At 37.4% G+C, this 14,045-nt stretch overlaps 1 protein-coding gene across 1 annotated transcript in view; it reads right to left on the reverse strand.

Moving 5' to 3' along the window:
• Positions 1-3,662: 3,662 nt before the first annotated feature.
• Positions 3,663-14,045, reverse strand: part of YWHAQ (tyrosine 3-monooxygenase/tryptophan 5-monooxygenase activation protein, theta) — a 33,895-nt gene continuing 23,512 nt past the window's right edge. The window contains exons 3-5 of the mRNA XM_006898205.1: positions 9,390-9,553; positions 6,099-6,194; positions 3,663-4,739 (exon numbers count right to left, since the gene is read on the reverse strand). Coding sequence (XP_006898267.1) covers positions 4,680-4,739; positions 6,099-6,194; positions 9,390-9,553 — 320 coding nt within the window. The 3' untranslated portion in view covers positions 3,663-4,679. The remainder of the gene's footprint in view (positions 4,740-6,098; positions 6,195-9,389; positions 9,554-14,045) is intronic.

The following is a 14,045-nucleotide window of genomic DNA, read 5'->3' on the forward strand; positions in this document are numbered from 1 at the left end:
CAAGAGATTACCCATTTTTCTTGAGAAACAGCTGGTGTATTTGAACTGTGTGTCTTTGGGTTGGCAGTGCAACTCCTTACCATTAAGCAGGCAGCAGAAGCCAGTGATTGTCAAAGAACCATGTCCTGACCACCAGCAGCAACAGCATTACCTGGAAATCTTTCAGAAATGCAAATTACCTATTGGCCTTATATCCTTTCCCTAGTGAAAGAAATCTTGGAGGTGGATGAGGTGTGGCTCAGTAATCCTTCCAGGTGATTCTGATGGACAAGCAAAGCAACAGAGCTGTAGCCTTGAGATCCTTAATTAGCAAGTTAACTCAGGTTTAAAGACACAAAGGCGTTTCTTATGAGCACCTTCTCTTTTCACTTATTTCAAAGGAGTGACCTTACCACTCTAATACATCAGAGAATGCTAATTAAAAAGCAAAACATTGAGTAATTTTAAAACTTTGCATTCCCAAGTTAGTCTTCTTTTGTGTCAGTCCTTGAATATCTAGGGTAATAGGTCTGCTGAAAGCATTTTTTTAACATTATTAGAATGTTTCAGTTCTGAAATTAGGCCGCCCTGCCTCTTTTCCACCTGAGTCATACAGAGTATGTCTATACACTTTCATTACAATCATTATTATTACATAAGATTTCCACATGTTGGTTCACATATAGAATAATATTCTCTACTTCTAATAATATTTAAAGATCTAGTGTTTCTAGTTCCTAGAGGAACCTACTCTAACAAATAAATGGCAGGGACATAAAAATCAAGGCTCTACCTTCTGGAGCAAGATACTCTTTACATGTGGAAACAGTTGTGCCGTTTTCAGTTGTGAAGACAAAAGTCTAATTTGAAAAAGGTTTTCTAACATTGTCTCATTTGTTTTTCTAGTTCCATCCAAAGTGAAGTGCTCGCAATCATGTAAGAATAGGTGTCAGAAATCTTTCCTGCAAAGTTCTGGAAGAGCTTAATGTTTTTTTTAAAAAGAGAACCAACCAACCTTGCCTTGTTCAAAGCCCCGTATTACTGAACTCAGATGTGAAAAGTAGAGCCTAAAAGATAAGGTGGGATTTTTACCATAAATGCCCACCTCTGTATTATACACACGGAGCGCTGGTGACCTACTGGTTAAGCAGCTGTGCTGCAATCCCAAAGTCATGCGACTAGAATCTACCAGCTGCTCTCCGGGAGGATGGGCAATCTCCTCCTACATGTGATTTACTGGCCCTGAGAACCCACTCTGATGGCACACAAAAAACATTTGTGTATCCAAGTACACACTAAACACAGGAGTAAAACCCTCAGCTCTATGAAGTGTATTCTAGCTCAAAGTGTTTTAGTCTAAAATAGAAAACTCCATTATCACACTTTTTACTGTTTCAAACCCACCTGTTAATTTGTATTCTGTGGAATACTTAAATCTCTTTACTGGCTGTATAAATTTTAACTATTGACTTCCTGTCAGTGAGAGGCAAGACCCTCAACAAGACGGACTGACAGTGGATGGCTACAGTAATGGCCTCAAACAGAAATGACTTAAGATGACATTGGGTAGGAAAGCATTTTGTTCTGTTGTAGATGGGAATTATGTATCAGAACTGGTAACAAAGACAAGTCAAAGTCCGTATGAATTGTTGCGTGAAATACCAATGTGTTTGGTAAAAGTTCATTTAAATCACAATAGCCTTAAAGAAAAATCCCCCAAAAGGCCAAGAACAGTTGTCTTAGGTTAAGGGTGTGAAGTATTGCAGATACATTGTTTGAGGACAAATAACGGAATTTTTCATAATCCTTTGTGCAATATATCATTAAAACTTAAGTTTTAATAAAAGCATCTCCATTTTTTAAAAGGGCATTAATGGAAACCCAGTGCTTACACATTCTAGTGTTCTTAATCACTATTTTAAATTTTATTTTTATTATTTTTTTGTATGGTATCTGACTGGTACAGGAGACTGCCCCTCCTTCTTCAGCAGAGCATCTGGTGGATTCGAAGGTTACCTCTGGGATTGCAGTGCAGCTTCTTGCCACTAGAACTCCCTTGTTTTTATCACTATTACAATGATGCGCTAAAAACGTCTATAATTATTCACAGTAGTAAAGTCAGTATCAATTCTTTTGTACCAAGTGCTACAATACACATTACAAAGAAACTTTCAAGACTATCTAATAAAAATGGCTTTCAAACTAATTTAGTCCGAGAAATCAATTCTGCATCAAAACCCACTGTTCATAGACTTTGTACAAACTAGCTTTATGGAACACTACCCTTTAAATTTGCTATGTAGACTTTAAGCTTCCACTACTGTTTAATTACAGAGTCCTGTGGTCGGTAGGGAGTTGCACTAATCCAAAGAGGCTCTCTGGCAGTTTCAATCCACCAATGACAGTTCTGGGGGCAAAAGATGGGTAATCTCCTCCCATGTGATTTATAAGCCTTAGGAACTTGGTTCTGACTTGATGGCAAAGAGTCTTTAGTTATAGTCATGACCAAAGTTTAAAAAAAAACACTAGGGAATCTGGTAGTCCAATAGTTAAGATGGTATGTTGCAATACAAAAGGCTCATGGTTCGAATCCACCAGATGCTCTGTGGGAGGATGGGTAACCTCCGCCTGTGGGATTTACTGGAAGGTTAGTCTTGACTCAGTGGTCTAATAGTCTGTAGCAAGTTGTACTGCTAACCAAAAATCCCCGTTTCTGGTGGTGTGAATCCATAGAGTTCCCAAAGAGAAAGATGGTACAATTTACCATCTCAAAAAAACCTGATGGTTAAAAAACAAAACAAAACAAAACAAACAAACAAAAAAACCCCCGATGGTTGTTAAGAGTCAGGATTGAGTTGGTGGTAGTGAGATTTTTTTTTTTTTAGGACTAAAACTGCTGAGGTTCCAATCTAATCTTAACATTTGTACCTCAATTTCTCTATCCATAAAGCAGGGAAAACCTACATCAAAAGCTTTTTTATAAAACTGAGTTATATTTGTGAAGACTTAAAAAACCATCATCTGTTGAGGATCTGTTGAAAACAGTGAAGTCAGACACAAGAGCAAGCACAGTTAAGTCAGCTTCTTAAAGCACAGTTCTGGCTGATCGCCTTTACACTGAATATAAAAGCCAGTGATTACACACGGGTCTCAATATAAAGCAAACATTTTAGGAGTTAAAGGTGGCTTATCCTTTAACTTGAAATTATGTTCTCAGGCTGGTAGTTAAGACTGTTTTGTATAGTTAGCTTTGTGTTATAAAACAGGATGGTTTGGAACTCAGTGCAAGTCTAAGTTTACAAAGAGAATTGTGTGTGAAAATGGTACAAGCACGGTCCTCGAGCCCTTTTTTCTGTGTGAATAAATGGTGAAAAGGAAGTCTAGCATCATTTAAGGCGCTGACAATCACATAATTAGCTTTTGTAGTTTTAAAAGGTCCACTTTATTCCATGTAACACTTAGGCATTATTTACATCTGAGAAAGAGATGGCCCATGAGATTGATCTATTGAGAAAACACAGTATGTCTGAATTTTATACATTTCTGGGTATCCCTAGACAAGTGTTATCGCTATTACATTATAGACTATAAAAGGGGACTATCAATGAACTTTAAAAAGTAGTAAATTCACTTGTCCCTTAAAATAAGGGTATACAACTGTTACATCATCATCATCATAAGTTGTTTATAAAATGTAATTTTATTCTATGTTATTCTTCCCTTACATAGGGTATAATATTTTCACAAGGCTTTCTTGGGACTACAGTCAATGATTAGCAACACACAATCGTGGTTCAGCTCTCTAAATAACAATCACTAGACAAACTGGACACCCTCTCACTTGTGCACAAATCTGCATGGAAAAGTACTAAAGTTTTGGACTTGTATACTTTGTTTCCGCTTTCTAGTGTATTAAGAAATGACATGCATTTTAATTGCCAAAAGCAATGCTTGTATTCTGGCAGCAACATGCTACTTCTATTACATAGTAAAGTGAATACCAGAACTACAAAGGCAGGAGTGTAAGTGAATTTTTATTGGGAAGGGAAGTTGTCAACTTAAACAGCAGCAAATGAAGAGTGAATAGGAAACTCCCTTTTATCACAAATATACATGACCTCCATAATATATTATCTAGGAGGCACTTCAATGTGTGACCCCAATGACCCCCAAGCCAGAAATGTTGAATGTCTTTCCATTCAATCTAATACTTCTGGATTCCCACTAAAAAGGAATACATCAAGAGCATGAAAAATTGCTTACTGAAAGGAAGCCCCAAACAAGAGTAAGGGAAGGAATGTAGAAATTAAGAAGTTATGCAGAACACTCTTTTAATTGTAATTAACTACAATGTCATATCTTCACAGTAATACAAAACACAGTCACTTGTAGAACTGGTTCAGATTACTTAAATACCAGATACATTTTAGTCTTCTACATAAGTGTTTGGAAGTTACTTATGTTTATATGAAATGAAGCTATTAATACTTTTCTACAGCAGTAACTGCACACCAGGAAGGCCAAGACAAACACAAATCAAGGAATGGAGTTTTCCCAAAGCTGCAGTATGAAAAGACTATAAACAGTTGATTCCATACACATGAATGGGTTTCTTTGCTATAGGAAATCCAAGTGGAATAAGGAATGGAGATGTGTAAAAAGGTTTCTTGAGGGGGAGAAGGATGACACCCTGTGAGCATTTAGTTTTCTGCCCCTTCTGCTGCATCACATTCTTCTCCTGCACTGTCTGATGTCCATAACTAGGGGAGAAAAAAAATATTAAAGATTACTTCTAAATTGAACAAGAATACCAAATTCTATCATTGTATCAAAGTGTAATTCTGAAATCAGTAAATTATTAAAACATACAGATTATGGCTAAGAGTTCTCTCTCAAGACACCAAATACGATGACCTCCCTCAAAGTACTCAAGTGCTTTTACACAAGCTTATTCCTATGTAAAAAGTGCTGGAATTTCACAATCAGGTGACATTTTTAGAATGGTGTCTCCCTTGATAGTAGCGTGATGGTCAGTCAGTCGCCATAAAGCACACATATTGAACAGACTCTGGAATTTAGGTAAAAGTTAAGATAAAGAAAACTAAGAAAGGGACACCCAAACAAAACCCTCATTGCTGCTGAGTCAGTTCCAACTCATGATGAACCTCCACCCCGCTTCTGAGGTTATAAACTTTTTTTTTCAAAAGGTTATAAACTTTTATGGCAAGAGACTGTCCATGGTTCTCTTTTGAAGTAGCTGGTGGATCTGAACTGCTAACCTTTCAGTTATCAGTTGAATAAGTAACATATTAAACTACCAGGTAGAGACACAACACAGTTGATAGTTACTGAATAAAGTTCACAAAATACATTTTTATTAGAACACTAATATACCACTGATAATTTTAGAAACCTAAAATCCTACACAATTTTTACTATAATTGCTAATACACTTTAAAAAAAGTAAAACTTGGGAAGAAATGATTCTCTTAGAAGACAAACAAGAGAAGTTAAAATTCCTTCAATTATGAAAGGCAGTTCCCAAGGTGTATCTGGGAAGAGGTGCAATTGTTGTTTGAATTTCTTTTAACAAAATTTGTTTATCCTTATAGGAGGTATTAGCAAAGGCTAGGAATGCACGCTGTAGATAGTATTTGCAAATTTTAACAGATGTTAAAATGGTGGTGTGGGGCAGGAGAAATAACCCCATAAAACAAAATATCTCAAACTAACAAAATACTTAACTTTCAAATAATGTCACCATCCCCTGCCCTGTTTATTTGAATAATACCAAAGTGGAGGCCAGTAGAACTCTATTTGTATTTAAAATATTAATTTAATATTCTCCTTTCACCTTTTGTTAAATATCAAATTTATCTCCACTCAAAAAAGAAAACTATATAAAGCTCAAGGTATATATTATGCTTCAACTTGAAACCCTGCCTACAAAAGATGACTACAGAAAGTTCTAGCAGTGTGAAATGTCTGATTTAGATAGCTATATAATCCTTTTTCAAAGAGGAAGTATACCTAAATAATATGTAACTACACCAAAAGATTAGGGCAATTAAATATTTCATACCTAAAGGAGAAATAAATGAAAAGAATTAACAACTCACTGTTAAGTTGTCCCTAAGCAACTGCATGATAAGGGTGCTGTCTTTGTATGAATCTTCATTCAGTGTATCAAGTTCTGCAATGGCCTCATCAAAAGCCTGATGAATATGAACAGCCATGGTGGAAAAAGGAAATGGTTAGAACACCAACATTACATCCATTTTTATAAAGCAGGCACAACAATCCTTCTAGAATCAACTATTAAGACTGGAAAAAAAACCCCACAAAATTCCATCATAACCCCACTCAGTTTAAGAATTGAGGAGTATAAAATAAACAGAGAAGCTCTGCATTAAACAGTACCCAATACATTTGGTTCTTTTACAGGCCATAGCACAAGTCAACTGCAACCTGGAGGGAATTCCTCAGAACAGACAGAGCTTCCTTATCACCAAGGGTCTTCTTCCTCTGACCTTATTTTTCCAAGGAATAGCACCTTCTGGGCAACAAGTCCAAAGTATGTGAGACACAAAGTCTGACCATCTTTGTCCCTAAGGAACATCCTGGTTGGACTGTCTAGGACGGATTGGTTTGTTCTTTTGGCAGCTCATGGTATGATTATTAATATTCTTCATTCACGCAATTCAAAGGCATCAATTCTTCAGTTTTATTTATTGTGTAGATAAATGATCACATCCAAGTCTGCATTTGTTTGCTCGAAGATCTCAATTGGTATTCTATCAATTCGTAGAACTCCGCTCTCCCCTCCTACTTTGACTTCTTCCCTGGGTATCACTGGCTCTTGATCATGTGCTGCTTTCTGAAAGGGTTCAGGATTCACCAACTGTTTCTGCTACAATGACCCTTTACCTGTACTTTTCAATGTTTCCTTGACCATTCATTACTATGCCTATAGAATCCCTCAATATTACAACTCCAAGTTCTGATTTGTTCTTCAGTACATTCAGCTTAGGAAATGCTGAATATGCTCTTCCCTTTTGGCTTTCTAACTTTAGCTCTTTGAACATGACAATGCTTTGCTTTGAGTCTCTGTGAGCTGTCTTTTCAAATTTTCTGTTCAGTTCCTTCAATTTCTGCCTTTTCCTTTAGTTTCTCTGCATTGAAAAACAAGTTTGAGTTTCTTCTGACATTTCACTGTTTTCTTTCATTCCTGTCTTGATAACCTTTTCACTCTTCATGGATTAAATCCTTGATGTCATGCCACACAGCTCATCTGACATTCAGTCACTGTGTTCAACACATCTCATCTATTCCTGAAATGGTTTTTAAGTTGGCATAGCCTCAGCTTATATTTCGGTTCCTATGGACTTGTTTTTATTTTCTTCAGCTTCATTTTAAGGTTGCATATGAATAACTGAGATCCACCAGGCGAGCTCTAGTGGCCTAATAGTGGTAAGAAGTTGTGCTGCAATTCAAAGGCATCCAGTTCAAACCCATTAGCCACTTCACGGAAGGATGGGTAATCTCCTCCCTTGCTATTTACAGCCTCTGAAAACCAGCTGAAGGGTTAGGTGTGGGTGGGTGCTGACACACTACAACATGGTCTGCTCCACACTTGGGTCCTGGTCTAGCTTCTCCACCACCTTCCCACAGATGCACCTAGCTCGACTTGTACAGTTGCCATTTATGTATTTTAAAAAATGCATTTGCAATGAGTAAATCACTGATAGTACAAAATTCTCTCGTGATCTCTGGCCTCATTTACAACTATCAATCTTTGTTTCTAGCTTCTGCATTCCAGTCACCAATTATTATTAATGTGTCCTGATTATATGTTCAATCAATTTCAGACTGCTGCATCTTGGGCTTTAACGGCTGGTGTATCTATTTGGAAAAAAGTTGTAATCACAGGTGTTCTTTGTATGTGCATGGACATTATTTTATCCCTAACAGCATTCTACTTCAGAATGAACCTTGTTCTTTTTGATGATGAATGTGACATCATACCTCTTCAGTTTTTCATTCTCAGCACAAACTCACTAAAAATGGGTGCCAATATCAGTTCACCTGCCTAGAAAATTGATCTTTATCCACTCGGTTTCATTTTTTATGTCTCCAAGATAATTTTCTAAGATTCAGATGAGAAACTGTGGGGGTCAGCTACTCACTCAATGGCAATGAGTTCTGAGTTATTTGGTTCCCTCTCCCCCTCTTCCCAACTGCAATCTGGGAAGTGCCTTCCAACCTGGGGGCTCATCTTCTAGCACTGTATCAATTTATGTTCTGTTGTTATTCACAGGGTTTGCTGGAGTCTGTTGTTTCAGAGTTATGCTTAGCATGCTTATTATCATCATCTACAAAGACTACTATTTAGTTACAAAAGAAGTTTTTACTTTATTGACATGCTTTAAAGGTTCATCACAGTGATCAAACACGACAAGAATAATTTTCTATCTCCCCCTATCTGATTTTTCACCTCCATCTTTTTTGTTGGGATGACATTCTGAAGTGCAATCAGAAGGTTTACAAACCAAGTTAGTTTTTTATTCATCCATTTATACGATTTTTTTAATACCATTAATTTCAACACCCACCATGTAAGTCTATTTCTCCCTGTAATTCCAATTCCCATTAATCCTGCTATACTTCTATCTTCTCTTCCCTTTCTTTAATGATAGAAATCATCCCTTTACTGAAGGTAGCCATTCTGGTCACAATTTCCAATTCTTTTATCTATCGTCTTAAGAGTTATTCATATTTCTCTGACCAGTTTATGGGTTTTTTTTTTAATTACTTAAAGAAGTGCTATTCCTTATTTAGCTTTCTGACTTTGTGCTTGTGCCTTCAACACTCTCACAACCATTTTCTGCTCCTCAGTAAGGAAAGCACGCTCGATCCTGTCACGACACACTTTTAGCACATGTGGAGCTACCATAAGCTCTGCTGACATGGTTTTGGTTTTGACAAACTCATGAGAACTAGGGGTCTCATGGCACGCATCCCTTAGTCAGCCTGGAGACACACCACATGCAGATTTTGGGGCTTTCCCATTCTATTACCAGGGGTTTGGAACAGCCCAATTTTGTTAGAGGCCATGTTGTAGGACAGCCTGTGACAGTAGGTCAAACGCTGGACCATTCTGAATTTCTCTACACAGCATCTTTGCAAGAGTAGCTTATGCTTTAGACTATTACTGCTTTTAATCAGAGTGGGGGATATTAAGAGTTTGAAAGAAGAATCAGGTCACTATGATGGAAAAAAGAGACTGCTACGTAACTACAGTAAAGAAAAAAAAATCAACCTATGGTATCCAATTAGAAAATATCAATATATTTGCAATCTCAAATACCATTAGCTATAGAGTGCACCTCTTGAGTACACAGCTTACTTACCGTTTTAGCCAGTGTACAGGCAAGCTCTGGATTATTAAGGATCTCATAGTAAAATACAGAGAAGTTGAGAGCCAGGCCCAGGCGGATAGGATGTGTGGGTTGCATCTCCTTTTTGCTTATATCAAACGCCTCTTGGTAAGCTCCTTGGGAATTATCTATCGTTTCTGTGGGGGGAAGAAGAAAAGCATGACACTGTAGATACCTATCTAGTATCAAGCATATATGTTAACATCTTTAATATATGCTGGGAAGAACCAGATTTTTTTCTGTAACCCTTTTTGTTTAGTTTACAAATAGAAGTTTTATTGTTTGTAACTCTCTTAAAACCATTGTTAGCAAATAGAAAATATTATCTTATACTCTTATTTAAAAACCAGTTCATAATTCTATTTGCTTGTATTCAGTTTAATAAAAACATGGGATATTATTTGTATCTCTGAGACTAAGCCAATTTTCTCTTTTTCCAAAATAATGGAGAGAAACACGTTTACAAAAATCATTACCACCAAAATGACTTATCTGAAAAACAGTATTGGCTCGTTACGAAGTAAGCTGTATTACACAAAAAACAAGAGAACAATGTGAATTAACATGGTCAATGGAACAGAATTAAGGTCCCATCCTACTGCCCCACCACCGCCAAATAAGGTTTTATCTTACATAACAGAGGCTGCAGAAATAGAGGTGTTATTTTCCTGCTTCCAAATCTAGAGTAAATTAAATTCCAAGATCATTTAGAATGTTTCTTCTCACAGACCATGATAATCCTTTGGAAAAGACTGAAACTTTTTTTTGGAAAAGTCAGAGATGATGAGACTGGTACAGGACAGGGTTCAGATCTGTTGTCACAGGATTACTATGAGTCATACTCAAATCAACGGCACATAATAGTTAAAAATGCAAAGGGAGCTAGGACTGCATAGTCTGAAGGGAACTGTAAGGCTAAACCAAATGTGGTCAATCTGTCCAATCTGTCTGTCGAATCCACCAATGAGTCTGCGAAAGAAAGACAGCAATTTTCTCCCTTGTGATTTACAGGCCCCGAAAACAGACTGGAGGAGAGTGTGATTCTGAGCCTAAATAAAAAAAATAAAAAAGTTTTTAAAAAAATAAATCACTTAACTACAAACGCAATCCTCATCCATCAATATACTGTCTGGTGGTGGTCTGTATGCCACTGTGCTGCTCCAAGCTATGCTGTTTTATTTCTACTACTGCAGTATCACTGACAGTTAACAAGTTTCAGCAGAGCTTCAGACCAAGACTAGGAAGAAGGACTTGGCCATTTACTTCTCAGAAAACTGGTGTGCGAAAACTTAGGAATAGTGGTAGAATCCAGTTTGTGCTACAAGAAAAGCCTTTGGGTTGGAAGGTAGTCAAAGTGTGGCTGTGGAAAAACTATCCCCACAAAGGAAAGTGGATCTTAATGTGTATAGAGTAAAGCTTTCTAGATCGTCATGTATTGATGCGGTACAACTCAAAGTGCTAAGTTTTAAAACAAGAAACAATGTTCAACAATTATTATCTTAGGCACTTGAGATCCAAAATAGGTTGATACTGGCCGTTTTGACAATCATAGGGTTTACTATGTCAGGCGTTATCTGGTTGTCTTACTGCGGAGGCTTGTGTGTTTTGACATTGGAAGCTATGCCACCTATATCACAAATATCAACAGGACCAAATTATGACCTTTAGTAGATCTCAACGGAATTTAAAAACCTCTTTACGAACAGATTTGATGCAGTGAATACTATGACTGAAGACCAAATGATTTCTAGAGTAACATGAAGGACATCATCAAGACAGCAAAAAAGCATTAATTATGAAGACAGAAAAGAAAGAAAAGATCAAAATGGACATCAGGCAAGACAATGAAACGTGCACAGGAACATAAGGAAGTCAAAACAAAGAAAAGGAATACTGAGGTAGGAGAGTTGAGTAAATTATTTCAAAGGGCAACTCGGGAAAATAAGTCTTAAAACGCAATGTGCAAGGAGCTAGAGTTAGAAAACCAAAAGGGGAGAACACTCTCAGCATCTCTCAAGCTGAAAGACTAAAGAACAAATTTAAGCCTTGAATTGCAGTACTAAAGGATTATATGGGCAAAATCTTGAACGATGTAGGAAGAAGATGAGAGGAATAAAAAAAAGATGGAAAGAAAATAGTCACTGTGCCAAAAACAATCAGTCAATACAGAAGACTATCAGGAAGGGTGATATGATCAGGAACAAAAAGTACTGAACAAGCAGTCCAAGCTACACTGAAGACACTAGGGGAAAAAAAAGAACTGATGGAATACCAATTGAAATATTTCAAATGAGAGATGCAAGCCTGGACATGCTCATCAGTCTCTGGAAACAAAATACAGAAGACAGTTATGTGACCAACTGACTGGAAGAGATCTGTTATTTGTTCTCCTTCCCAAAGGTGATCTAACAGGCTGTGGAAATTACTGAACATTATCATTACTCTTATCTGCAAGTAAAATCTTGCTGAAGATTATTTAAAAATGGCTAACACATTACATCAAGAGGAGGTTTCAGTTTAAAAACTGAAGTGCACCTGATGTGAGCATTGTCTTGTCAGTTGCTTGCGATGCCTTTGCAAGTTGGATAATGACTAAGGATGACAGTAGTAGTGATCCCTACGTTGTGGTGCAGTATTAGAGTACTCAGAGTACTCAATATTCTATGGATGACCAAAAGGAAAAAAATGTCTTGGAAAAAGCACAACTAGGATGCTCCTTAAAGGCAAACATGGTAAAACTTTGCCTCACATACTTAGAGCATGTTGTCAGAAGGTCAGATTAAGAGATAAACACCCTCAACAAGATTAAATGACACAGTGACTGTAACAACAGGTTCAAGTATCTCAGAGATGATGAAGCACAGGATAGAGTAGCACTCAGATCCACTGGTTCACAGGACCCCTATGTCTTGTAGTTGGTCTTTGGAATTACTTGCTCTGTGTAAGAGATCTGGACAATAACTAAGGATGACAGAAGAATTTATGCTTTCGAGTTATGGTACTGGAGAAGTCTGGAACATACCATGGGCTGCCAAGAAAACAAATAGGTCTGTCTTGAAGAGGGTAAAACAAGTTTCTCCTTGGAGAATAGGATTTTGAAGCTCCATCTCACATACTTTGGGCACATGGCCAGGAGGACCAATCTTTGGAGAAGGGTATCATACTTGGAAGGGTGGAGGGATAGTGCAGGAGAAAACGACCCTGGGATGAGATGGATTGATATAGTACCTGGGGAAATGGGGGCAGGTGTGTCGGGAGTTAGTGAGACTAGATCAGGGCAGGGTTTGGAGCTGTTGCACACAGGGTCGCTATGAGTCACAGGTGACTTAACAGCACATAACAACAACAGCAGCAATAGTATTGTATGCATTGAAAACACAGAAAGTTATCAATAGAGGATAAAAGGAATATACTGCCACTGTACCAACAGAACTGATACATGTTCCACCTATCAGGAGGTAGCATATATAACCAGCAACTGATACAGGTAATACTTAAGATTGCATGGAAGAGACAGGTGAAAAATAAAGCTCCAGAAACTGACCGAATACCGACTGAGTTGTTTCAACAAATAACGCTGCTGCCAGAGGCACTCACCCTTGCCTATGTCAAGAAATTTGGAAAATATCCAAATTTGTATACAATCCAAAGAAAGCTGATCTAACAGATACAAATATCAAAGCCATGTAAATTTTTCTGAAGATCATACAAAAATCGTTTCAGCAGCAAATCAACATAAATTCAAGCTGGCTACAGAAGAGGTATGTCTTTACTTTGAGTATGCAAAGGTATTTGACTGTGTGGATCATAAGAAAGTATCCATAACACTAAAAATAAAGAAGAGGTGTACTTATAGTTCTTTCACCATACTTACTCAACCTCTGTGCTGAGCAAATAATCTGTAAAAGGTGAACTGCATGAAGAAGAATGTAGCATCAAGATTGGAGGGAGACTCATCAAAAACCTTCAATATGTTAATACTACTCATGTGGATTTTAAGTGAAGAGGTCCTCAAATATTTACTGAAGATCAAAGACTACTGCTTCCAGTATGGGTTAGTGAAACATTACTTCAACATTAAAATAAACATAGAAACAAAAACACTCTATAAAAATAAACAACCCTCACAATCAGACCAGTAAGCAACATCATGATAAATGAGTAAAGATTGGGGTTGTCAATCATTTCACTTAGATCCATGATCAACACCCGTGGAAGCAGCAGTCAAGAAATAGAATGATACATTGCAATGGTTAAATAAGCTGCTAAAAACATCTATAAAATGTTAAGCAGCATGGATGTCACTGTGACATCCTCTCATGCATATGAAAGCAAAGACAATGAATGAGAAAGACTCACTCCTTTGAAACATGGTATTAGATCAAGGATGTGTTGTTGATTGCCACCGAGTCGAGTACAACTCTTAGGGACCCTATGAACAAAAGTCCTGAAGCCTTTCTGTACTATCTTCATTTATCAAAGTTCATAGAGGTTCCAGAGGCATGTAGCTTAGGAAATGGATGCCATTCTGGCTTCCAAAACCCATTAGCACAGGATACGGAATGTGTTATGGACTGCCAAAAAAGAATAAACAAACCTCTTCTGGAGGAAGTGCAGCCAGAATGCTCT

The sequence above is a fragment of the Elephantulus edwardii genome, unplaced genomic scaffold, assembly GCF_000299155.1.
Source record: "Elephantulus edwardii isolate Elephantulus edwardi_28Jun2011 unplaced genomic scaffold, EleEdw1.0 scaffold00223, whole genome shotgun sequence".
NCBI classification, from domain to species: Eukaryota; Metazoa; Chordata; class Mammalia; order Macroscelidea; family Macroscelididae; genus Elephantulus; species Elephantulus edwardii.